Here is a 25,953-nt window from a genome sequence, read left to right as displayed (position 1 = left end):
CATAAATTCACCCCGTCTGTGTTTGCGAACCGATTGAATCGCGGAATCCAGTCAAAAAAAAGAACTTGTTGTATAAAGCAGAACGTCACGGGATTTGGCTATTTTTGAATGAATACATCTATATTAGGGCTGTAAAATGATTCAAATATCGATATGGACTAGTGTATATGAATATTAAAGTTAAAAGAGACTACAATTGTGCTACGTGTCTCTGGGAATGAGTGCTCAATATGTGCATTTTTCCATTCAGATACACACACTGTTTTCCCCCACGCCCCCAGCTATGACTAGATGCCGACTGTATCTATAAGATTTCCATCTAAAAGTTGATGGATAATCTAATATTTTATCTTAAACTATGTATTGACATACAGTACATATAGGATCAAATATATCATATAAGTTTTTATTTTAAAACGTTTCGGATGCTTTATATTGAACTTCTATATTTGTGTAAATAAAAGTGAAGCGTTGCACTTCAAATCCCCAGTTGACCAATCAGAGTGAACGTTGGCTAAGCTCCTCCCCTTCACTTCCCGCATTCTTGGCGTGAACTTCAAAACAGGTCTGTACTGTGATGATCGCTCGCTTGCTTTGTTATTATGGATCAAGAAAGATAATTCTATCACACGGTCAAACCCTGTGACACGAACCAGGACTAGAGATGGCTTTTTTTGCTATGTTCTATGGCAGCTATGCTTTAGTTTCATAATGAAAGCAGTTCAGATATCCTAGTTCTGACTTCTGAACACGCCCAGTCCAAGTCATTTTGCTTTAAATTTGCAATTCATCCATTATGAGAGAGCATGTGTGCCGTAAACATATACTTTGCAAGTAAAGTAAATTAGAAATGTTAGTCCCATTGATTCGCATAATGCTTATCTGAATACGTATCTTATTTATAATATAAAAGCGTTTTCTGGATTTTGACATGAATATGTCAAGTGAACTGTAATGCGAGTTAACCTCTGTATATTCTATATATTGCTTTATGTTAGTTACTTTTCTTTAAAGTATCCTCTTTGCAACAGTGAGAGCAAATCCGACAGTGTTGCCAGGTTTGCCATTATCCCGCGGAATTAGGATACTTAAACACTGTTAACTTGTTTTTCATGTCGGCGGGTAGTAAAAACTTGAATTTAAGGAGAATATTTATGCGATATTTTACCAGGCGAGCACCGCCAAAAAAACGTGTATTTTACACCCGCAACGCGATTTTAAAAATAGTTTGAGGAGCAATTGGGCGGGTTTTGTTTTGAAAAGCTGGCAACCTTAGCAGTCGCATTCACCTTCCCATAATTATCTTTTCTAATCAGTCACCATCCAGTTTTTAAGTTATTTTCCCCATTTTACCATTTTCTTCTTATTTGCCAGCTTCAGATGTGGTTTTATCTTTGAAACTCTTCTTAAAAGGCCAGCGCCTCAGAGTCTTCTCTTCAGTGTTGCAGATGAAACTGGTGTTTGGTGTGTGCTGTTCATTGAAGCTGCCAGCTGAGCATCAGTAAAGAGTCAGCTTCTCAAGCTAGAGACTCTGAAGTTCTTGTCTTCTGCAGTGTTGTGCATCTGGGCTGTCCACTTCACTATCCGTCCTGGTTAAATACAGTTTGCTTTCTTCTTTCAAGGAGGTGGTACATGGGATAGCCTTTATCTCTCAAATGAACAATGGACTGATGAGCATTTGGGAAAGATTTTTCTTCACAGCCCTTTTGAAACCACAATTCGACTTCACAAATGCGAGTGTGCTCAGTACTTAAAAGAAAGATTTTGTGTTGCAGTTTCTAAACTTCATTAAGTAGCACAACCTTTTTCAACTGCACCGAGATAATTTATAGTAATAAAATAATACATTAAAGGATTTTTTTTTTTTTTTTTTTAAAGAATGATCATGCGGTTTTGCACTATTGGTTGTTCAAAATATGTCTTTTCTTTACAAATACAGGTTGACTTACAAAGTAATGATTTCAAACGGTTATATTTTGCACATTTATTATTGTTGCACTTTAATTTTGATCATTCATAGGGTACCTTGGTTAAAAAAAGTATCACTTTTAAAAACCATATAGTGTCTATATCATAGACTGTAAAAAAACATGGACATAGTATCCGCAACTTCACCTGTAGACTCCTGAAGAGTGTTTTTAAAGCTTAAAGTGTGCAGAGTGGGCCGTCACCATCTTGGCAGTGCATCACCGCGCAACTCTCCCGGACAATCGAAAATGGGCAAAAAGCAGGCAGCTAGTTGCTGAACATTAATTCAGAAATTGTCATGAAGGGCAAAATTAGCTATATAGACCAAAATCATTTTTTGACCCAGGCTGTAAACGTTTTTCCTGCTGTAAAGTTTGGCATTTAAACATGGGGAGTTTATGGGACTGACTCCCTTGTGCAGCCAGCTTCAAGCGGCCAGTCGATGTCACTTCCTTGTTGGCTTCAGGAGTGAGAGCATAAATATGACATAAATATCTGCATAAATATGACTCAAAACATAATCCAAATTATACACTAGGACTGGGGCCCGTTTCAGAAAGGAGGTTAAGTGAAAACTCTGAGTATGTTAACCCTGTAATGAGGGAAACTCTGGGTTTTCTGTTTAAGAATGGGAGGATTGTCAAACCTGAGAAAGTAGGGTAAGTCAAGCCCGTTTCTGAAAGAGAGAGCCGGTGTGTCTTGAACATATACTTTGCAAGTAAGGTAAATTAGAAATCTTAGTCCCATTGATTTTGTTGATTCGCATAATGCTTATCTTAATCCGTATCTTATTTATAAATTGCAGCGTTTTCTGGATTATGACATGAATATGTCAAATTAACTAATGCGATTAAATATATATATTGCTTTATTTTAGTTACTTTTCTTCAAATGATCCTCTATGTGCAACAGTGACAAGCAAATCCGACATGTGTGTATGTGTATATATATATATATATATATATATATATATATATATATATATACACGCTATATATATTGGAGATGCACCAATTGCAATTTTCTTGGCCAATTCTGATTTTTTTGTAAGTGTGACCTGCTGATACCAATTTTTTTACTTTTTAATGGCAAAATTATTTACATAATAAAAAAATTAAATATTACATTCCATTTAACAAAATGTCATTTCGAACTATGTTAGTTAAATGTTTATTTTTCACATCAAATTTTTACATTGTTTCAGTTAATTCAGTTAGAATAATAATAAAATGTAGAGCTGTGGCCTGTTAACATTCAAATAAAATCAGTATCCATCTCTCTGCTGAAGAGGAAAGCGAAAAAGCATTTGAAGTGGAATTATATGTACAGAGAGTTTGATGAAGCTGGGTTGCTATAAACACATGGTATGTGTGTGGTCTGTCCCATAGATCTTGTTCAGGAACCCATGCTGGTGCAAACTGGAGTCCCTCCTGAACCCCTCAGAGTCCTCAAGTAAGACAAGTCTTTTGCATCATGACATAAAGTACCAATTATAGCATAAATTTGGCACATTTATATTTCTAGGGTGGGCCTGCAGCTGCCGAAATCATGCTGAAAGTGTGTGCAATTGCTTTCAATGGCACTCTGTTTTCACTTTCACTTTGAAATTTTGCTTATGTTCAGGGGAGGGGAGGAGGCACAGTAACTCATTTTTGGGGGGGCATGGCCATTGAATGTCCCCTTTGGCATGGACCCTGATTATAACTTTAATACATGTATATTATTACGTTCCTTAATGTAACTGAATGCTATTTTTCAACACAAAATCCTCAACTGAACTTTGAGACGATAATGAGTATAATTATGCAATGTAATTTTCCATAGTAGCTTTAGCGGAGCTCGGGGTGCTGTTGCCGATGGCAGAGAGATGTGCTGCCTGACAGACAGGTCTGTGCTCCAGGGGTCAGGGCGTTTAACGCTGCACAGGAGATTGAGTTGGTGGAGAGGTCACACTGGTTCACTCATGCTAGAGCTGCTGTAGCATCAAAGACAGCTAGGCAGGAGAAGCAGATAAAACCACCGAATAAATGTGCTCATAACAATTTGCACACCAGACTCTGCTTTGGCTCTGTCATTATTACAAGGTTAATGTCAGCAGGGGACATTTAGCCACTACTTACAGGGGTCATCGGATGCTATATGCTATTTAACAAGCTGTTTGAACTGAAATGTTTGTTGGCAGTGTGTGTACACAACCACCCTATAATGATAAAAATCGATCCAGTATTTTTTTTTTTTTTTTTTTTTTTTAATCTACTAAAATCTTTACCCATTTCTCAAATCGAGCCGATCTCAGATGCATGTCTTTGTGATGTCACACGGATAGGCGCCTCCCACGATAGTTTGATTGACAGTAGTGTTTCAGCACAGACTGGACTGTAGTCTTACCTTAGACCCACCCTGAGTGAGCTGTCATCAGTCCGCCATTGTTTTGACGCCAGACCAGATGTAGAGAAGAATGTCTCCTAAGCTCCTAAATCACAATTCCTAATAATGTGCTAATTAGCAAGTTTCACATGAATACGGCTAAAGTAAACAGTCTCTCTGAGACTAGCTCGGAAGAGAGGGGTGGGGTCAGCAGAGCTCATTAACATTTAAAGGAAAATGCTACAAAACGGCTTGCTCTGAAAATAACTGTTTATGACATAGTAAAATATTTTTTTTTACACTACCATTGAGAATTTTTTTTATCAAACTATGTTACAGAATTTTCATTGAGACCCTAAAGGATCATATCAACTTGTGGAAAATGGCCATCCGATGACCTCTTTAAAATGATGTCAAAGCTTACTGTCCTTTTAAAGGTGCTTTTTTTTATTTAAATTTTTTTTACAAAAAAAAGCAATGATAAATAAGGATGTCTGAGATGATGCAAGGGAAAAATCTATTTTTTTTAAGCTCAAAATAAAACATCCAATTTGCTTTTTAGTTGTTCCATACATTTTTGAAAAAAATGTTTTATCAAAAATCTCAGAAAATTAAATCTGTATCAATCTAATATCAATTAATATCTTTATCTTAAACTCGTAGTGTAAATACAATATTTTCCAAGTTTATGTAATGTAAAATAATAGTAATGAATTCGGTAATGCCATGTTTATAAAAGTATATGCAATATAATATAACTAGAATATTGTTTTACAGTATACATTAAGTAACCTATATGTGTTTATATATATTCTACTTAAATAAATCGTTTACATTTTTTTGAAGAGATGTTTTTAAGTTATTATGTCCTTTTATGTCTTGCTTTCTGAGATGACTTCTTTTTTTTTGATGGTCAAATGTGATTCTCTTTGTTTAGGCATGGTCACTGATACAATAAAGTCGGATGAGAGCTTTACTCCTAAGAATAAGAAGAACATCAAAATATGGTTCAGCCCAAAGAGTCGTAAAGTACGCTGTTGCATTGAGAAACCTGTTGACTCAAACAAATCAAATGAAGTCCAGGAAAAGAATGCCGGTATGTCACCTTCTTTCAAAGACCTGTCCGTCTTCAACTTCACCTCTTCCTCCCAGGAGTCTGGGTCATCCTCCCCTCCACGGGGAAAGGTAAATAAGAAAATAAAGAAAAGAAGGATCAGCCAAGCTTGCAAACAAACCCGTGTTGGTCAAAGGCCAAAAACATGGACTCAGACTATGCAAGAATGTAAGAGGCTAAAGCTGGAGGCTATCAATCAGCAGTGGGCCTTTGAAAAAGAGAAAGAGGGTTCTATAGACAACAAGAATGAAGAGGATGAGAAAGTGAGCTCTGGAGATGACAACCGGAGATATAGTAAGAAAGTTTCTTTTCATTTTCCTCACAGCCAGCCTGAGGAATCTCATATGGCTGTCCATCAAGAACAGAATCAAATTCCCAGTCCTCAAAAAAGCATTCCGAACAATTTGGAAGTTGAAGGCATTGAGAAGCAAAGCTCTGCAGCTTTGAGTTCACCATGTTACGATCAACAGGTAGAGTCAGTCACTGATATCCCACAAGAATCCAATGAAAACACTCCAGGGCCTCTTCAGCCTTCCCTTGCCAGAGTGTGTAAGAGAAACAGAGAGGATCGGGACAGTGATGATCCACAGAGAATGCCAAAACAACCCAGAACAACTTCAGGATTGAAGAAGAGATCATTACGAGAAAGAGCTGCTTCAACTGAAGACTGCTCTCAGAGTCTGCGAACATCCAGACAGTCTAATGAGAAGCAAAACAGGAACCCAGTCACACAAGCTACCCCTGACCTCAGGAAGAAGTCTTCAAGTGTGAGACACAAACGGGCAAATCCTGCTTACATGAAGAGGAACCGCAATGGAGAAACACCACTGCATCTAGCTGCCATAAAGGTTTGTGGTCACTTTTATCTGCATGTTGGCAAAATAACATACATTTGTGCTAAAATTGTTTCAAAACAGCCTTAGACGTTAACACATGGAAGATGTTTCATTCTCCATTTTAAAGTAGATAAATAAAGTAGGAATACACAATATATATTGGCTCCATATTGGTAAAAATTTTTTTTTAACCTGGCAGTCTGTATTGGCTAATATTTAATATTTTGTGCATGCTTTGTTTATGCTGTTTTTCTGTAATCTAATGCTCACTTAAAATAAAAATGTGCTAAAACTGTTAAATATAATATTAGCACATTTCTAAATAAATATACATTTTACATAATGAAAATTGTAATAATGTTGCCTAAATTTACCAATTGATTAATTAGCATTTTAAATGTTTGAATTTAGTAATTTTTTTTTTCTTTACAATAATTTCTAATACCTGTTATGTATCACTTTTTGTCCATGACTTAAAAAAATAATTATTGTCTCAGGTATTAGAGTATAATTACCGGTGTATCCATATTTTACCGTATTTTCTGGAAAAAAAGTCGACTGGGTCAATTACATTGCTGAGAGTAAAAAAAACTAAAATAAGTCACATCATTGTAAAAAAATGTATTACAACAAAGAATAATAATGTAAAATAAATAAGTTTATGTAAAATAATATTTAACAAATTTTGTAAACACTACAACATATTTTAGTTTCGCTTACTTCACAGAAATCCTTAAAATTTAATGTATACATGAAAAAATAAACCTAAATTCTAGTGCCATTCATTATAGACCACTTTTAAAGCAAAACTGAATTACCGAAATGTGCTAAATTAATAAATTTAGCATTCTTAACAAGCACAAACTGTGCAAAAGTTGAATGGGTGGAGATATAAGAACTGAAACCCAAAAGGAAAAAAAAACGTGACATATTCCGGAAAGTCTATAAGCTCTTGTATTGCTGTTTTAACTATGCACATTATATAGCTGCATTGTATTTTTTGTCCCTCCTTGGCCTTGTGACCACATGTCACTAAACAGCAATTATTATTATTTTTTTTTACTGTACTGGTTTGCTTGTATCTGAGACTGTTGTTCGTTAATATTCCAGCAGCGAGTCACTGTGACCACTAAATGATTGATGCTAGGTCAGTGTTTGAGTCTGGTTGATCAATATCTGCTACCACAGACCTTTTGACCCTGGTCTTCTGTACAGGGTGATGTGGAGGAGGTCCGTAAGCTCCTGGCTCAGGGAGCCGACCCCAACCTGAAGGACAATGCAGGCTGGACACCACTGGTGAGAGAAGACAATTCACACACAATCCAACATAAATCTTTTACACATAAAAGCCTTGTCTCTTGTTCGAGGTTGTCTGGGCTGAAAATGGTCGGAAAGCTTTTCCTTGTATGTACAGTAATAGTAATGTATGTTCTCCTAACTGCATTCTGTACGTTCAGCTGTTGAACTGTCTGAATGGTTATTATAGATTTTACCATTACCCTTCTGTGTTTGTGGTTGTTTTTCAGATGTTTTATCGTGTACATTTTTATTTATTGAAATCCTCTGTCTTGTTTTCCATTTAGCTGATGAAGTGTAAGATCAATGTAGCTCTTTGCACCCGGAAATGGTAAAATGAAATATGAACACTAGTAGTGCAAAAGTTTGCATCTTTTGCCACATGAATAAGCTTGTACATTTACTGTCAGTGCAGTATTTTATAAGTGACAAAATTCCAAAGAAAGGTATAAAATAAATCAGCATAAAATATATTCAGAACAAGCACTATTATTATGGAGCACAAGATACTGTATATCTCAGAACTATAGGTTTTTGAGTCAAAATATATAAGATTTTATTTTATTTTTTGATTTTTGTAATATTTTATTATGTTTAATTTAATTACCATAAGTATATATTTGCAATTCTGTCCTCTAAACTATCATCAAAATGAAAACGATCACATTTTTTTTCAAACTGTTGGGTGAACACCACAATATATGCTGAAAGCTTGATCTGTGTGCTTAGTGACATCTTACCCCATATAGATGAAAGGTCAGTGTGTTTTTCCTTCCTGAACAGTATTGGTACTGTGTTTTTGCTTTTTTTTTAAGCCAAGACTCTACGGTCTGTACCGCTGCAAAAATGTACTTTTAATAAGAAAACATACACTGAGAAATATTAAGTGACCCCTACAAGTGTGACCTTAGTTCAGGTTCCTTATGCTTGAAATTGTATGTTATAAATGTACCTGACGGTTTCAATAATGTATCATTATTTATTTCACATTACAGTATGCTATTGAGAATTAGGAATGGGGATTCTTAACAGCTGAATCATAAATCTTCTAAGAAAAACCTTTCACAACTGAATAATAATGAACCACAACATGTTCTTAGTTTCTTAAAGAAAAATCTCTGTGAATATAGAACTGCATTTCCCCTCAGTCATAAATTCCACAGGTCTAGCTTAAAGGCCTTAGTTGAGCTGCTGATGCTGGGGAATTATTAGGTCCAAACTACTATTATAATGCTTTTGCTCTTATAATCCTTTATGATATGACAGAACATTGTTTTATCTGCTACTAAGGCAATCATGGATTGTATTTGTGTTTGTGTTTTTGCAGCATGAGGCTTGTAATCTGGGTCACCTGGGAGTGGTGGAGGAACTGCTCCAGCAGGGGGCGCTGTTGAACACCCCGGGTTATCAGAACGACTCTCCGCTGCACGACGCCGTGAGGAACGGTCAAATAGCTACGGTCAAGCTTTTGGTTGAACGAGGCGCGTCTCAAAGTGTCCTGTGAGTACTTGACCTTACACTCTCTCACCAATCACCTGAAGTTTGGTTGGAGATCAGATTTATATTGCTTTAAACAACATTGTGTGAAAATAAACCCAATCAAGCCAGATGGTACAGCATATCTGTAACATTACCTACAGACTACTACTACAGATTTTAAGTTTAGATTTTTTTTTTAATGTTTTTGAAAAAAGTTGCTTATGCTAACCAAGGCAGCATTTATTTGATAAAAAATTCAGTAAAAACAGTAAAACTGATTATTACAATTTAATATATATACACATATAAAAAATTCAGTGTGTATATATATATATATATATATATATATATATATATATATATATATATCCTTGCTGAATACACGTATTAATACATTTTTTTACATCTTAAAAACACACACACTCACAAATTTTTTTTAACTAGTAAAGGTAAAGTAAAAAGGTCTTAATTTTATGAACACCAACCAAAAAATAGAATTTGTCATGAATTAATATTCATTAATCAACATATAGGCTTGTGACTGCACCTCAACACTACAAAAAAAAAAAGATGTTGCAAAATCTCTCCAGGTTGACACATTTCTCTTGTTGAATGGTATACCGTCATACAGTATATACTTCTCAGCCCAGTTATGTGATGGTGTTTTATTCGTTAATTTTAAATGTGCACATTTTGTAACTTGTAACTGCGCCATGGTGTATACCTGGTGTCGAGATGTTTGGGAACTTCTGCTTCGCTTCCTCCCACACGCTCTTTATCCTAAAATCTATTTCCACAAGATTGGCAGTGAACCCAAATGTGCGAATGCTCATCCTGAGAGTTCTCTGCATGCGTCTCTGCGTCTCTTTTTGTCTGTCTGCCCTTTGTACATTGATTGACTAGTGCTGTGCTATACATTGGGAGCACATAAAGCATCAGCAGATTTATGCTTCGTTACTCAATGGTGAAGTGAAGCATCAGCTCTGTCATAGAGGCACTGCACAGAAGCAATCCACTCCTGTCAGACATTATCAATCACTTTCACTCCTTGTGGTCTGGAATCGGAGCAGTGGAGCTATAGGGGGATCTGCTGTGGGCAGCCTTCGCTGTAATGTGTTGTATGAATTGACTGGCACATTCCTGCTGTACAAGCAGTAATCTTTAATGCTTTTCAGATCTGAAAAGCCGCTTCTTGAGGGACAGTGAGGGTAGCGACTACAAGCGAGACAGAGCCGGCAGCTCTAGTGAGCTACATGAGCAGCATCCTAACTGTCACAGAACCTCATAAGTGACTGATTTGGAATGCTCTACATGGACAGATACACATCACAAACAGCACTTTTTTATATTTAATTATTATTATTTTTTTAATGAAATGTTTATTCACTAGCATGCAAAAGTTTGGGACAGTAAAATATTCAATGTTTTTAGAGTCTTGTGCTCACAAAGGCTGCATTCATTTGATCAAAAATATAGTAAAAAGCAGTAGTACTGTGAAATATCATTACTATTTAATATAATTTACTGAATTGTCTGAAATGTAGAATATAAATATATTTTGAGAAAGATTATGAAAGAAATTACATTAATTGATAAAAAAGTAACAAATGAATATTTTGAAATACTATTACAGTATAATATATTACTTTAATATTAAATGGTTCCAAATTTTACAATAAATGAATGAATGAATGAATATTGTTGTTTGAAAACAACAATGAAAGAAGTATCATATGCTCTTAAAATAAATGTTGATTTACTAGCGTTCAAAAGTATGAGCTCGTTTTTAAGTTTCTGATGTTAAGTTTCTTATGCTCACCAAGGTTTTGTTTATTTAAGTAAAAACCATAATATTGTCAAAAATTATAACAATTTAAAATATCTATTTTCTATTTTAATATATTCTGAAAAACTATAATTCTTGTGATGGCAAAGCTGAATTTTAAGCATCATTACTCCAGTCTTCAGTGTCACATGGCCCTTCAGAAATCATCCTGATGCTCAAGAAATGTTTCTTATTATTATTATTTTGTAAAGCATTTGTTAAGCTTAATATTTTTGTCGAAACCATGATAATTTTTTCAAATGAACGACATTTATTAGAAACCATAATCTTTACTGTCATTTTTGATCAATTGAATGCATCCTTGTTGAATAATTGTATTTAAAAAAAAACCTTATTGACCCCAAAGTTTTCATTGGTAGGGTATTTTGCTTATATGTAGATCAGGCCAGTATTTGGGGAAGTCGGGGCCAGGGAAGTCGTGGCCTAGTGGTTAGAGAGTTTGACTCCTAACCCTAGAGTTGTGGGTTCAAGCCTCGGGCTGGCAATACCATGACTTGGATGCACTTGAGCAAGGCACTGAACCCCCAACTGCTCCCCGGGTGCCGCAGCATAAATGGATGCCCACTGCTCTGGGTGTGTGTTCACAGTGTGTGTGTGTGTGTGTGTGTGTGTTCACTGCTCTGTGTGTGTGCACTTTTGATGGGTTAAATGCAGAGCACAAATTCTGAGTATGGGTCACCATACAGTTCTTGGCTGAATGTCACGTCACTAATCACTAATTTGGCCATTTCGAAACCGTAATGCCTGCTTGGCTGAACGTCAGTATCTGCAGTAGCCCATTGAAAAACCCATATTGGCAACCACTAATCTTGCCTTTTTTCAGCTTGTTGCTTTGCATTCTGACATTGCTTTCTCTCTGAAGAAAGTGTCCTAGGAGGCAGCATAATTAAGATGCCACAACACCTAGTAAGGCAGCTTACTAGGCTTCAGAACAGAACAGCTGTGTACTAGTAGGAAAATTTAAATGGATTCGGCCTGCATAAGCTCGATTTGTTTTGTTGGTGTGATCTGAGCAAGGGAGCGCACTGCTTTCATCCAATCGATGAGATCTGGTTAGCTCTAGTGCTTAGCGGCACCATTCTTGATTGCTTCAGTAATGTGGACAGGAACAGCTGGAGCACCTCTGAGGACTAATTTTCACATCTCCATCGATCTGTGATTCATTGGTCCCTTTTACCGCTGGCATCTGTGTCTGATTTGTCAACTGCGAGATGAATGTAGTTGCTGAGAGGTTTTAGCTTACTAATATAACTCTTTAACCGCATGGAGTGTCTTATTTTGCTGGAGGTGATGAATGCACACCTACCCTTTATCAGTATGGGTAACACACACGCGCATGTATGTGGCGTCTGCGTATGAGACACTTTGGCATTATTGGATTTTCACTTTTTGAGATTAGAAGCTGTGCGCCGCACCAAAACAAAATCATTTACATCCTATGGGAGTGTGAAGAGACTTTGGGCTTGTTTGGGGGTGGGGGTGGCTCATGAATCCAAATGAAATTTTATGGACCAGTGGACCTCTTAATTGCCCCCCAGGTGTTATCTGTGCTGAAGCTTAACCTCAACATACATCCCTCTCCACTTTATTTAATTTCCACCTCTCTTCTCCCTACCAGCCAACAGGGACGAATGACCTGACGAGTGGCCGTCACATACTGCTTGCCAAACAGATCCTCTTTGGGTTTGTCCTACGCCTTAACCTATTGCTCATCTGATAGTTTTGCATACAAAGTGAGTTACACTGTGTAAACGAGGTCATAATCTGCTATTTTTAGGTCCTTTTTCCCAAACGAATGGAAGCTTGTTTTTGCAACTGAATAAAAAATAAATAATGAAAGTTAATAATTACTTATATCACAATTTAGATTTTTTTTTTTCAAGTTTACATCTTCCAATTCTGACTTTTTCCTTAAATTTGTTTGATATAAATGCATAATTCTAAGTTAAGTCAAAAAGTCAGAACTGCATGAAATAAACTCCCAATTGCAAGTCTCCTAGTTTTAACGTCATAAAATGCAATTGTGAGTTATAAAGTCAGAGTTGTGAGAGAAACTCGGTATTGTAAGGAAAAATCTGAATTGTTAGCTGACTTTTTGTTCAGAAATTGACTGCAAGATTTGTAACACAATTGCGATTTTATATCAGTTTGGACATGCAATTGACCCTTAACCAGGCATTTGATTGTCAGGCGATCTGACCATCCATAATGCCATATCTGCCATTTTGTTCGACAAACAAACCAGACAGGAGAGATCAATGTCGGTGAATGTAAACTTGAAAAATGGTGTGTATTGACATATTTCCGCAGTTGAAACAAGATACATTCTGTTGTTCATTCATGTTTATCTGGTGCAATAACTAACTGCCACTGGAACTGAGGCACTACAGCGATCTGTAAAGACACATTAAAGAGCCACAAAATGGTATTTATTGTTTCAGTAAAAAAAGTTGAAAGCTGAGACTTTGGGCCCTATTTTAATGATCTAAACGCAAAGTGTAAAGCGAAAAGATTTGCTATTTACACTGCGGAATTGGCAAGCGCAAAGACAAAACGCGCCTCTGGGATGAAACGGAGCTGCTCTTGTCCGAGCAAATAGATAGCCTTATTCTGATACATGACATGACTATCCATTATGACATGTAGGCATTTTTATATTTAATTAGCCTACAAAAAATTCTTATGCATTGCCATTCTTTAAACCTGTGTTTAATAAGCAGCATGTACGCGCGTTGCGGACCCGCCTATACTAACACGCTCTTTAAATAACAAAGAAAAAACATTGCACCAGACTTTAGACTAGGTTTGAGTTGATCTATGGCACACTCTATTTTTTAGCTCCTTAAAATAGCAATGCAACAGCAATGGGCCTGAATACACCTCTTTTTTAGACCAGCACGCCCATGGGCGCAAAAATGAGCACAAATGCATTTGCTAATTAAACGATGTGGCACTGGGCAATTATTATTATTGCTAAAGTTTCAAACAGTTGTGCTGCTTAATTTTTGTGGGGATTGATTTTTTTCAGGATTCTTATATGAATATAACATTCAAAGAACCGGTACTTATTTGAAATATTATATTTATTATATTTATTATATTGAAATACGTTTTTAATGTATTTAATGTCACTTTTGAACAGTGGAATGGCATCCTTGCCAGATAAAGTATTCACTTTCTTTCTTTTTTTAAATTAGCATTTTAATTTTTACTGAGATACCTTTATGGTTGCAAAAAATAGGACTCATATATACTATACGATACAATAATGAGGAGAAATGTCCTGTGTTACTGCTGTAGCTGGCAAAATCTTATTGATTTCCACAGAAATATGGATGTATTATATTAAACAAATATATGGACTTTTGTCAGCTACAGCAGTCTGCAAGCAAATATTCTCATATGAAATACTTAGGAAATACATAACAAAATACTAATTATGATATAATAAATACTAATTATAATATAATATATGATACAATACTAAAAATGAAGCTTTTGTTAATAAAAAACTTTCTATTATAAATATATATACAAGACAAAAAATTATATGAAGTTCCCTTTGAAAAACATTCCATCAAAAGAAGCTGTAATATCTCTCTCTCTTTTTTTTAAATTACACAATATTACATTGAGATTTATATCTTTTTTTACCCTCTGCCACAAAACTCCCATTCTCTATGATTGTTTGAAACAAGACTTGTTAGCATGCCTCTGAACCCTAAAAAGACAAAAGGGACATCTTATATTCTTTTAAACTTCATAGCGATGCAGAAATAAAGGCCACACCTTTCTGTGAGGTTTAAGTTGGTTTGAACTTTTCTTTGAGTCAGGCATTAGCAGGCTTAACAGAACACATCTAGAGGATTCACAGTTTATCAAATATGTCCTTGAAAATGTTTTTGTTTTCAATAAAGAGCATTTTGCATAAACTATGCATATAACCATGATTTCAGGAATATCTTTGGCCTGCGGCCGGTAGATTATGCGCTGACTCCAGAAATGCAGGAGGTCCTAAGAATGGCCCCAGAGGCACCACATCACATAACAACCACCCTGAGCCCCACCGCCAGCCTCAGTAAGGTACATGACCCGAACCTGCATCACAGACAAACAAACACACTCAAAACAAACAGATAAAAATTGCTGGTATTTTGTACATCATTTCAAGTCGATTTGAGACCTCATCTGTCAAGAACATGAATGCAAATGAAGTGTGTGGTACAGTTTATTTGTATTCTCGCAGGCTGGAGGCTGTGTGCGAGAGACAGGTCCAGTGGTTGTGATTGGCAGTCAGCTGACGCAGACTCAGCAGAAGCAGCTCACCAAAGCAGCTCAACTTCTTGGAGGGAAACAAGTGCATTCCTTTTCTAGAGCAGGTATAGCTCCTTTGAGTTCTTGTGTAAAGAAATGTATGGGCGGTGTATCATAGTATTGAGGTATGAACCACTCTTCAAGAGTTTGGGATCATTCTAATATGCTGATTTTACTGCTCAAGAAACATTTCTTTTTGTCATTTACTATTTTTGAAGAAACCTGTTTTTTTGTAAAGAACAGAATTTAAAAAGTTGCAAACAAAATACTTAAAGCAGTAAAAATAAATAAAATGGATATCTTGTAAAATGGGCAATGTGCCATGCTTTTAAATCAATGTAATAAGTCGGAAATACAGTGTATATTATTATTCTAACATTTGACATACGGCGAAGTCTAATATCATTTTTTTTTAAACCAATCAATTGTGGAATATGCTTATTTATGAGTATTTATATTAGAAAAGGTGTACAGTAGGAAAGCTGATGTGATTTTATTTGATTTTATTTTTCCAATTTTCATACACATACTCATATAATTCATATTGTTATGAAATATGTGGCATATAATGACTTTTTGCTGAGGATAAGATTATTTCAACACCACGTGGATGCCTCAAAACAGCTCAAGAAAACAATGAGACATTTTCAGAGCAGTGAAATGAAGTGTCTCTTCTTTCTTTGCCTTTCTTCTATCACATAGAAGAGCATTACGAGGCATTCAGCTGAAGCACAAGAGGGATATTATGAAATCATACATTATGAAACCAGCACTTTCAGTGACAAATGTAGCTCTCGCAGAGAGCTTTTGACTCCTTCAGAAATCACACCAACAGACAAACAGTGAGCAGTGTCTCATCTTCTAAGCAATCAAAGTTGAAACGGAGTAGAATTAAAGTAATTTAAGCAGTGTCTCATACGCTGCACATAGCTGAACAAGGGTAAAATACACTTTTCACAAAGAATGTAGGTTGTGTGTTTGTCACACAACAAAGTGAAGAGCTTTTGGATTTTTTCAATGTAAATAATCTCAAGGGATTGGTGAAGTGTGGCATACTACTTCTGTATTAGGAGCCTCTATATATTGCGTCTTTGTTTTTCTGACATTCATTGTTAGCAATGTTATGGTTAACTAAAACTAATAGAATATTGTTGTTAGTAAATGAAATAAAGTGGAAATAAAATATCAGTATAATATAACATTTCCAAAAATGATAAAAGCAAAAAAAAAAATCTGAAAATATTAACATTTTTCAATAGATATGAATACATTGCTATATTATGCTATATTACTATTCATTTATTTGTTTGTTTATTGTAATTAACTGCTTCCCCCTTTGATTAAATGTCTGTCCAGTCACCCATGTGGTTGTACCAGATGCTCCCATCATGCCCTTTTCCCTGACCACACTACGGGGTGTCCTCAACGGCTGCTGGATCCTCACTTTCAGCTGTAAGCAATGAGTCAAAGTTTTAAATTGTTGCATTTGTTTATGCTTAGATAAGTTTACATCTGTTTTGTATGCTGAGGTTTCTGGATGATAGAAATATAGTCTAAAAAACACCAGTTACCTGTATGTGCAAAGGTAGGCAATATTTGCTCTGTGTTATTCTTGAGTAATGGCTATTTCTGTTGAGCAAACCAATATAAAATACCTGTAAGCCTATGAGAAATATTAATACTATTGTTTGACTCTGTGGGTTTTCATATACTTGAAAACGGTAATTATTTTTTCTATTCCATTTGATCGCAGTTATGAACTTGGCATGTGGTCCTTGTTCTGTGAGTTATTTAGTGCTGTGTATTTCCATATGTGTGATTTTTCACAGCTTCGGCTTCATAGTGTAAATCAGTAGGCTCCGACTGTGCTGCCCATTCATTTAGCTCCAATTCAAGAAAGTCTCTAGCTCTTTTAAGTCTGCCTTCTGTGCTGAGTTCATTTCTGTCAGTGCAGTAGCAAGCAACATCAGAAGTGCACGAATGCAGCCTGAAGGAATCCTTGTTGTTCTGGTGTTTGTTCTCCAAGCTATCTATTTTGATATTGGTTATTGTTAACATATTTGTTATCCATCTTTAATATCCAGCCTACGGCAGACAACACCTTTTGGAGGGCAGTTTTACTAAATCATTTATCAGTTAAAAAAAAAAAAAAAGTGTTCTTCAAAAAGTCTTGCAGTAGCAATGTTACATGCTGGATATTTCAAATGTTTAACTGCATGTAACATTAAATCAAGATGCTGGATGCAGATTTAAATCAGTAGGGTGTTTCCGGTGCTCCATATTCACTAAAATGTAATATTTAGGTAATTCAAATAATTTTTTAATCACCTCTAGTTATCATGCACATCTAATTACACTATTATTATTATTAATATTAGTGGCAGTATTTATAATTAGTAGTGTATACAGTATATTCATCATTAGTGGTATATAATTATCCTTAATTTGATTTGTTATTATTATTAATAAATAATATTTTAATTTTGAGTTTATTTTATAATTACAAATTGCTAATGTTTTTATGATGATTATTCATATAATAATTATACATATGAATTAATATGATTTAATATAATACTGATGAAAATAATAATATTTAGAATAAAAATAATAAAATATTGTAATATATTCCAGAAATAAGCTTATTTGGTCAGTTTTGTAGCACTGAATTTTCATTTAATAAATAATTTTAATAATAATACAGTATTTTTAACTTGACTGTAGGGATATGCCGGTATCAAATTTTCCTGTTGCGGTTAATTGATAATGCTTATGACGGTATACGGTATTATCACGGTATTGAATTTTGGTTTTAAAAAAGTGGTCATAATACAGTATAACATGTTAAATAACTTTTTTTTCTTATAACAAAAATAACTAAACATTTAAAACAAAGCAATACAGAAAAATATATAAAAGTTTAATGTTTTACACATTAAAGTGCAAAAGAACTATAAAGACCAATACGTATCACCTTACAATAAGGCCTCATTAGTTAACCTTAGTTAATGCATTAACTTACCCTCTGTTTACAGGGTAAGGGCTGCATTTAGCGCCATCTGCGTCTCTCACGTGTTCCTCCATGTGCTTCTCATGCGTGCTTGTTTACATCAGAGCGCATGCGCTCTTTCAAGCAGCATACAGCGATGTCGTGCATTTTAAGCAGCTGATGGGAATACTATTCCTAAAATGCATTCCAAATTCTGAATAATTTGTAATGCATATTTATTCATGGTATTTAGAAGTGCCCACGATAACAATATCGTGCATATTAATCACCACAATATATCGCATTACCGAATACCGGCACAAGTCTACTTGACTGTATATCAAAATGAGTGTGACAAAAAAATGACATCATTCCCAAAAAACACTTTAAAGTGTGGTTTACATCTGCCTTAAATTATTATAGCATGCTTTTTGTTCTTTTAGTTTTTGCAGCAGTCATATATTGTAAAACTCTTTATAATTATGTCACTGTTCAAATTGCAGTTGTGTTTTTTCAGATTAATCGCAACATGATTTTGGGCCAAATCGTGCAGCGGTAAAAAAATGTCTCAAATGGTTCAGTTTAGCAATCTGTCTACGCCACACTTTATGAGCCGTTGATGCTGTGCCTCAGCTTTCTGTTCTTCTGTATGGGTCTCCATGGCTAAGTGTATCACGGTTCAGTGCCTGTGAGTGTGTGAGCTGCCAGCGCAACCGATCCACAGCTACCACACACACACATACACTCACGCTGAGCTTCGTTGTCCGCTCCCATCATCGTGAATCTAATTAGCTAATATGCTAATGGATCTTTGCTGGTCGGCTAACAACCTGGCCCTATATTCCAGAGAGAGAGCCGGATTAACCCTGGGATGTAGCATCCTCACAGCCACCGCCCTCGCAGGGTCCCGGGAAATGAACACTGTAATTAAAGAGGCAGAGGAAGTGCAATTACAGATCATGATTACTGTGGAGGACTGTGCGTGTGTCTGAATGTGCTCCTATACTGTATGTGGTGTCTGTGTTCTGTTAGCTTGGCTGGATATAAAGATAGCGCTACACAGTGACACTCTGAATGCAGGAATGCTCAACCTGCTAATGGCTCAGCATCACACTGCCTCAACAGAATGCAAAACTTTAATCTAAATTGGGTTTTTCCTTTATAATGAAGGAGGTGGACAGAAATGTTTGGTTACTCCTACAAACTGATTTTGATTCCAGGCCTATTCACACTTGGTATTATAATTAATTTATACTATTAGTATTATTGTATAATAAAATTATTTGTGAAAATAATTTAATAAACAATATTTGGATAGTCTGAAGTAAAATAAGTCAAGATAATGGTTGAAAAACAAAGTAAAGCAAATGCTTGATTTTTTGTAATTGTTACAAACTCTGGTAGCAATTAAAAAAAAAAATTGACAAAAAAAAAACTGTATACAGATAGGTGAATTGTTGTTGTTTTTTTTTACACACGAAACATGAACACATGTTATATTGCACACTGTAAACAATCAAAGCTTCAAAAAAGCATAAAAAAAAACGGGACCTTTAATTATAGTTTGATCTTGTTTGTAACTGTCTAATAATTAACAATATGTTGCGTGTGTGTGTGTATATATATATATATATATATATATATATATACATGATAAACGGCATTAAAAAAAAATAGTTTCCACCAAAATCGTATTGTATCTGGTCGGTATTGAAAAGTCAATTTTTAATTTTACACAAAATGCGATATTCACAGAGTAATTAGGTCATGTTTTCTCCCTTTTTTTTTCCAAACCTCGAAAAACGCTAGTCTGTCTTTTTTTGCCGAATGCGATATATCGGCTCAACCATTCACATTGCAACAGTTATGACTGTGCTTTGAATACACCCAGCATCCTAGTTTTTCTCTACTTTGTACTTTGTGATCAACAAACAAGGGCTGCACAATAAATTGTAGGGGTGCTCCGATCACGATCGGCAGATCGTTTATGCGCATCTAGTCAGTAAAGCGGGTTCTCAGTTAACAATGGCTCTGTGTAGTAACAGCTGCTCTATGTGAAATCATGCACCTGATGGAATTTACCGCTGATTAGAGAACCCGCTTTACTGACTAGATGCGCATAGCGATCGGCTGATCGTGATCGGAGCACCCCTAAACTGCATGTGATTGTCTGGCACATCTCGTCAGTAAAGCCGGTTCTGTGATTTAATAGTACTGGTAAATCTCTATCAAGTGCTTTCAGATGGAAATTATTAGGATGTATTTAATACACGGAGCCTTAGATCACCGACAAGCTACGCTATATTCATTAGATAAATCACATTAGATTATGAACGCAATATTGAGTAGCTTGTCAGTGTTAGTGTTTTTATTAATACCATTTATTTTTTTGTTAATAAAACACATAGCACTATTCAACTAAATGAATGTAACATGGCAAAGATGAATGCACTTTTGGAAGATGAATGCAAGGGAAATGCCATTTTGGAATTTCTGTGGTCTAACGTGATGTTGTTCATGATGAAATGTTATTTTATCGCTGTAATTAATTTATAGCGTTAACCAGATGACCCGTCTAATTAATTTTGGAAGCGATGACTGATGAGTGTATTTTTAGTCCAGTGCCTGTATATAAGGTTAGTATTGACCAAGTTCAGATGCTGACATATGCGGATCAACTTACTATGTTGTAAACATTCATCAGTTTCAATATGAAAAATAACTTTCATTTTGATTCAATGGATTTATTGCATTTTGAGAAGAAAAATTATTTTAGATTTATTGCATATTGCAAATTTACATGAAAATATATTTTATTTTGTCATTTATATACAGTATATACAGTTTATCTTTGTTTACAAGTACATTTGGAAATAGTATTAAAATAAAAGCAAATGTCAAATTGCTCCATGTAAAGGCACAAAAGACAGTCTGTCAGTTGGCAACAAGAGATCAAGCTAGGATTTTTACTCTTCTCTTAAACTTGCATCATATGTATTTTTAGACACTCTACAAGGTGCCCATTTATTCCCCTTGTCCTTTTTCTGTCATCATTCTCATTGGAACAACAGACAATAGCAGCCTGCTCTTCCAGAGCTCTTCAGTCAAGAAAGGGCTATTTCAGCCAGACGTACAACTAGGACAAACCGAGCAGAACGATATCAAATAGTTGTAAACAAGTTGAGCGGGCGAAGAAGGTTTGTGATGGAAGATTTTATATATGTGTGTGTGTGTGTGTGTGTGTGTGTGTGTGTGTGTGTGAAGCAGCCGCTGTTTTTTTAGACAGCCTTGAGATCACTTGTAGTATATTGCGCTGAAGACCTTTTGTGTAGAATTTTACCTGACAGAAGTGAACAACAAGATTGTTTTCACCCTTGTTGAGACTTGAGAGAGATCTTCAGTCCCCTCCAGCTGTGCATCTCTGTGCCCTGAAAATCTTGTCCAGCTCTGATACTTTTCCCTAGTGAAAGTTGTAAAATATAAGTATAAGACTTGCAGAATTTAAGTGTGCGTTGCATCACTGCTGTTGTACTGATTTTCCTTAAAACTGCAGATTTATTTTACACTTAAAAGAATAAATCCCCCGAAAAATTTAAATTGGCATTATTTTCATGCCGTTTTTTTTGTTCCAAATCCTGTATGCTGTTTTTTTGTAGCAGTTCTACTTGCTAATACTATGGTATACTATTAAAATTATTATAAATATATCAGCTGCTATATTTTACATTTACATTTATAAATTTAGCAGACACTTTTATCCAAAGTGATATTTTGAGTCTTATCTAGACAATATCTCTAAGTAGAAATATATTCTTAAAATTATTTCCTTTTATATTCCAAAGCAATGAGGGTGAGGGTGTTCATTTGTTACCCTGGTCAACAAAACCAGTCTTAAGTTGCCGGGGGAATATTTGTAGCAATAGTTGTATGTACATTGTATGGGTAAAATTTCCTTTCATGCCAAAAATCGTTAGAACGTTAAGAAAAGCTCATGTGCCATGGATATATTTAGTAAATGTCCTACTGTAAATATATCAAAACTTAATTTTTTGATTTTAGAACTTCATTTGGACAAATAAAAAAAAAATGCAATACCTTTTGTAATTGTTAAACTTTTTTTCAAGATGAATATTTAGTTCAAAACTTGCAGATCCAAGATTGGCCATAACCCACCGGGTACAATGACGGAAGGGCTGTAAAACCCCAACCCCATATTGGCTGGAGGGATCGGCTCTATTGCATCTTTCGCCAGTAAAAAAGCTGGTTGCATTGCACCTGCTGCCACCTTATACTCACGCTCTGATCAGCTGCAGCTGGATGCAATAATTGCATGTCAATGTGCATTGGCTTGTTTATTTTACACTCGAAGTAGATTGGTCTATCAAAGCGATATCACAATTCACCGGTACACTGTTATGATGTCGAGAATAACCAACTGAAAAGGGATATCATATATCATCCAATAAATGTTTTTTGACAGCCAATGCCGATATCTTGGAAAGCAGGGGGCTGATAGCCAATGTAAAGCAGTTTATACATTTTTTTTTATTATTATTAATATTTAAGAAATTTTTTATAATTTGACAATGGATTCAAAAATAAATGTGTCAAAGAAACATGCTTATACTTTAGACGACCTTATTTTTCACAAATAAATAAATGTTTAATAAATATATATTAAAAAGAAAGTAAACACTGTAACCAACAGGGGACTCAGTATTTTGGGAAGTTAGTTCAATATTCTGAAATATTCTGACTGTCAAATTATGGGCCATAAAACCCAGATCTATCAAATATGATAAAAAAAAACCTATTAAAAAAAAATACACACACAAACTTTTTGTCATATATCAGGCTTTACAGGTTTAAAATGCTGATAAACAGCTGGTAAGGCTGTTATGCCTAGTTTTCTTACTCTTAATCTTTCTTCCAGGGGTGAGTTGTAGCCTTCAGGCAGGCAGCTGGGTCAGAGAGAGCGGGAACGAGGCAGGTGACGGACCCCTGCGTGCCCGAGTGAACAGAGGCAGCCTGGTGAGTGACAGGCCGACATGTGGAGGGTCTAACAGTTATCGACACATTTTCCTCTCCAGAGAGGAGGAATAATGGCTGAGTGAAACCCTCTCCTGGTCTTGCTCTTTAATGGTCTCTCATTGTCAATCTGCCATGTTGATCTGCTCTCCTCAGGCTGGCTTGGCTTTTATTACTGACTGTGCTATGGATTGTGGCTTGATTCGAAAGTCACACACTTCCCTGAGGACAGAGAATTCAAAGAGCGGGAGCACACTTGTGATTTTATGAGAGGACTGTGCATTGTGAGACAATATAGGGCAGTGGTGATCTCCTTAGGCCATGGTGTACGACTCAAATGCTCTGCAGGGACGAAGCCAAGCTTGGTGTTCTGCTCTGATTGCTAAGAAGCCTTGCGACACAGTCTAATAGCAGCCCCACTGCAGCTCTTTAACGTGAAAACAGCAGGGTTAGCATGCGTGGTAGGATTAGGTAATGTTTTAACAGTATAAAATTAAGCAACATTGTGAACGTCAAGATGATATGTTTGTTTGTGATTCAGCTCTGTGATTCAGTTCAAACGGTCTGATTCATTGAATTAATTCAAAACTCTGATTAGGTGAGTCATTTGCATTCTCATTCAAAAAATATATCAGACACACATTTTCAGCTGCCATTACTCCAGTCTTCAGTGTCACATGATCCTTAATAAATCATTCTGATATGCTGATTTGGTGCTAAAGAAACATTTCTTATTTTTATCATTGTTGAATTGTTTAAGGTGCCCTTGTTACACGTTACATGTACTTACTATTATAATAACAATAAATTATGCATAATGGCATTAAAAGTAACACTAAACCAAACCTTAATCCTAACCCTTATCATATAGTAAGTACATATGGTTAATTAATATTACACAGTACTTAAATGTATAATTACACTGTAACAAGGACAACTTAAAATAAAGCTTAACCTACATGTCTATGTTGATGCATATTGTTATATAGGTTAGTGTTATTATTGATTGCTTTTTAGTGAAAAAATAAAAATAAATTAAAACCATGCTTTCATTATTTGAAAATACTTTTAACTGAAGCATTTTTTTATCTAAATTGTGTTAACAGTGCATAAACATGCAGAGAGTTGAACTGAAAAGTATGGATTTGTTTTAGCCTCATTCCACAATATGCATTACATATTGTGCTGAAATTTATCAAAGATAACATGAGCCTTATAAATGGTGCACTGGTTACCTCTGAAATAGCATTAAAATGCAAAGGACGCATTTCATAGTTGAATTCTGCATTTATTTGTTTGATATTGCAGCTGGGTCCTTTAATGGCCAGAGTCTAGCATGTTGACCTCCACACAAGTGAGTGCGCCAGTGACCCATGTCTTTGCTTTGGGCATATTCCGGCTCCCCTGAGCTGGTACTGTCACAAACCCATCCAAACTAGACCAGAGCAAAAGCCTGTTAATTTAACCCCAAATGTCCTGCAGCTGCTTTCGTAGATGCCACACAAGTGACTCAGACTTCCATTGAACCATATCTTACCTCGTTTTTTTATCTCTTATCTCTTTGTGGCAGGTTGATAGTTACTTTTTTATTTGTGAGAGGCTCTATTTAAATCGTTTCTGCATTCATGGAAAACCTGGAATAATTATTTCAGTGGAATTCCCTGGAAATGTCATATAAATAAGTAAAATATTACAGTAAAGTATATTTTTGTGCCCAGTAGCTCATCATTTCATCAGATAGATATAGCTTCTCTCTAAAAGTTTAAAAAAATCCTGATAAAGTAATCATGAAGAACTGGAAAAGTGATGGAAATGTTTAGATCAAAAAGAGTTAACTGTCCTAACTGTGACCTGAGCAGTTAGCACAATTCAGATACATTGAGTTTTAGTGCTCTTGTGGGAATTGTGGGTTCAAATCTGGCCTGTCGGCTTTCTCCCTCTTTTCCCAATAATTTTCAGTCACTTCCAATTTCAACATAGCAAAGACTCAACAAACTGGCAATAATCACAAAGCAGGCCATTATAGGATGCCATAACTGATACATTCAGGTACTTTGATGCTTTGTGTACTGAATCTCTCTTATTTTCTCATACATCTTTAGCTCCCTCCCCTCTTTGATGGCTGTTTCTTCTACATGCTGGGGTCCTTCTGCAAGCCACTAAAACATGAACTCATTCAGTTAGTGAAAGAAGGAGGTGGACAGCTTCTGAATCGCCAGCCCAAACCTGACAGTGACGTCACCCAAACCCTTGGCACAGCAGCCTACCATGCCCAGCCTGGTTCAGACCAGGTTCTCTGCACCCAGTATATTTTATATGATCCACAGAGCTCCTACAAACCCCAGAAGGTCCGGGTAGGTAAAGTCTGGTCGGCTCCAACCACTTGGTTCCTGGACTGCATAGCTGCCTTTCAACTCCTGCCAGTGCCGGAGCACTAAACCATCTTATTTGTGTATTATTATGTTTCAGCTTCATAACATCAAATAAAACCTTTTTTTTCCTGCATTAGATAAATGAGTTTTTGTCCTCATCGGAACATAGAGCCATCATAATTGCTTTTTTTCATCAAGCTTTATGTGAGGTGAAATAAAGGGTCTGACTGTCCCCTGAAGATTCAAGTCACATGGCAAGTCTCAGGAGAAAGTATTTGCACACTGTTTAGAGTCTATTGTGCTTGTTCTCGCTTTCTGGGCCAAATTATGCCATCTGAAAGCTA

The 25,953-nt window shown here is 35.7% G+C and overlaps 1 protein-coding gene across 3 annotated transcripts; it reads left to right on the top strand.

The window, feature by feature from the left end:
• Positions 1–497: 497 nt before the first annotated feature.
• Positions 498–25,751, top strand: bard1 (BRCA1 associated RING domain 1). Of its 3 annotated transcripts, none has more exons than XM_052566458.1 (10): positions 498–565; positions 3,357–3,420; positions 5,273–6,297; positions 7,501–7,581; positions 8,909–9,081; positions 14,863–14,989; positions 15,153–15,285; positions 16,577–16,672; positions 23,143–23,240; positions 25,340–25,751. In XM_052566458.1, the coding sequence occupies exons 3-10, from the start codon at positions 5,275–5,277 to the stop codon at positions 25,673–25,675; spliced, it is 2,067 nt and encodes a 688-aa protein (XP_052422418.1). In that variant the 5' UTR covers positions 498–565; positions 3,357–3,420; positions 5,273–5,274; the 3' UTR covers positions 25,676–25,751. The 3 variants fall into 3 exon arrangements, with proteins under 3 accessions (XP_052422418.1, XP_052422420.1, XP_052422419.1); XM_052566459.1 differs by lacking the exon at positions 498–565 and adding an exon at positions 4,675–4,772; XM_052566460.1 differs by lacking the exon at positions 3,357–3,420 and having other exon boundaries at positions 511–565.
• The last annotated feature ends 202 nt before the right edge of the window (positions 25,752–25,953 follow it).

This window comes from Carassius gibelio, chromosome B9, assembly GCF_023724105.1.
Source record: "Carassius gibelio isolate Cgi1373 ecotype wild population from Czech Republic chromosome B9, carGib1.2-hapl.c, whole genome shotgun sequence".
NCBI lineage: Eukaryota > Metazoa > Chordata > Actinopteri > Cypriniformes > Cyprinidae > Carassius > Carassius gibelio.
This window is presented reverse-complemented; position numbering and strand designations above follow the sequence as displayed.

Coding starts and splice junctions, on each gene's coding strand:
- bard1 (XM_052566458.1), top strand. CDS start 5,275: ATGGTCACTGATACAATAAAGTCGGATGAGAGCTTTACTCCTAAGAAT. Junction 15,286..16,576: donor GCATTCCTTTTCTAGAGCAG/GTATAGCTCCTT, acceptor ATGTCTGTCCAG/TCACCCATGTGGTTGTACCA. Junction 16,673..23,142: donor CTGGATCCTCACTTTCAGCT/GTAAGCAATGAG, acceptor TCTTTCTTCCAG/GGGTGAGTTGTAGCCTTCAG.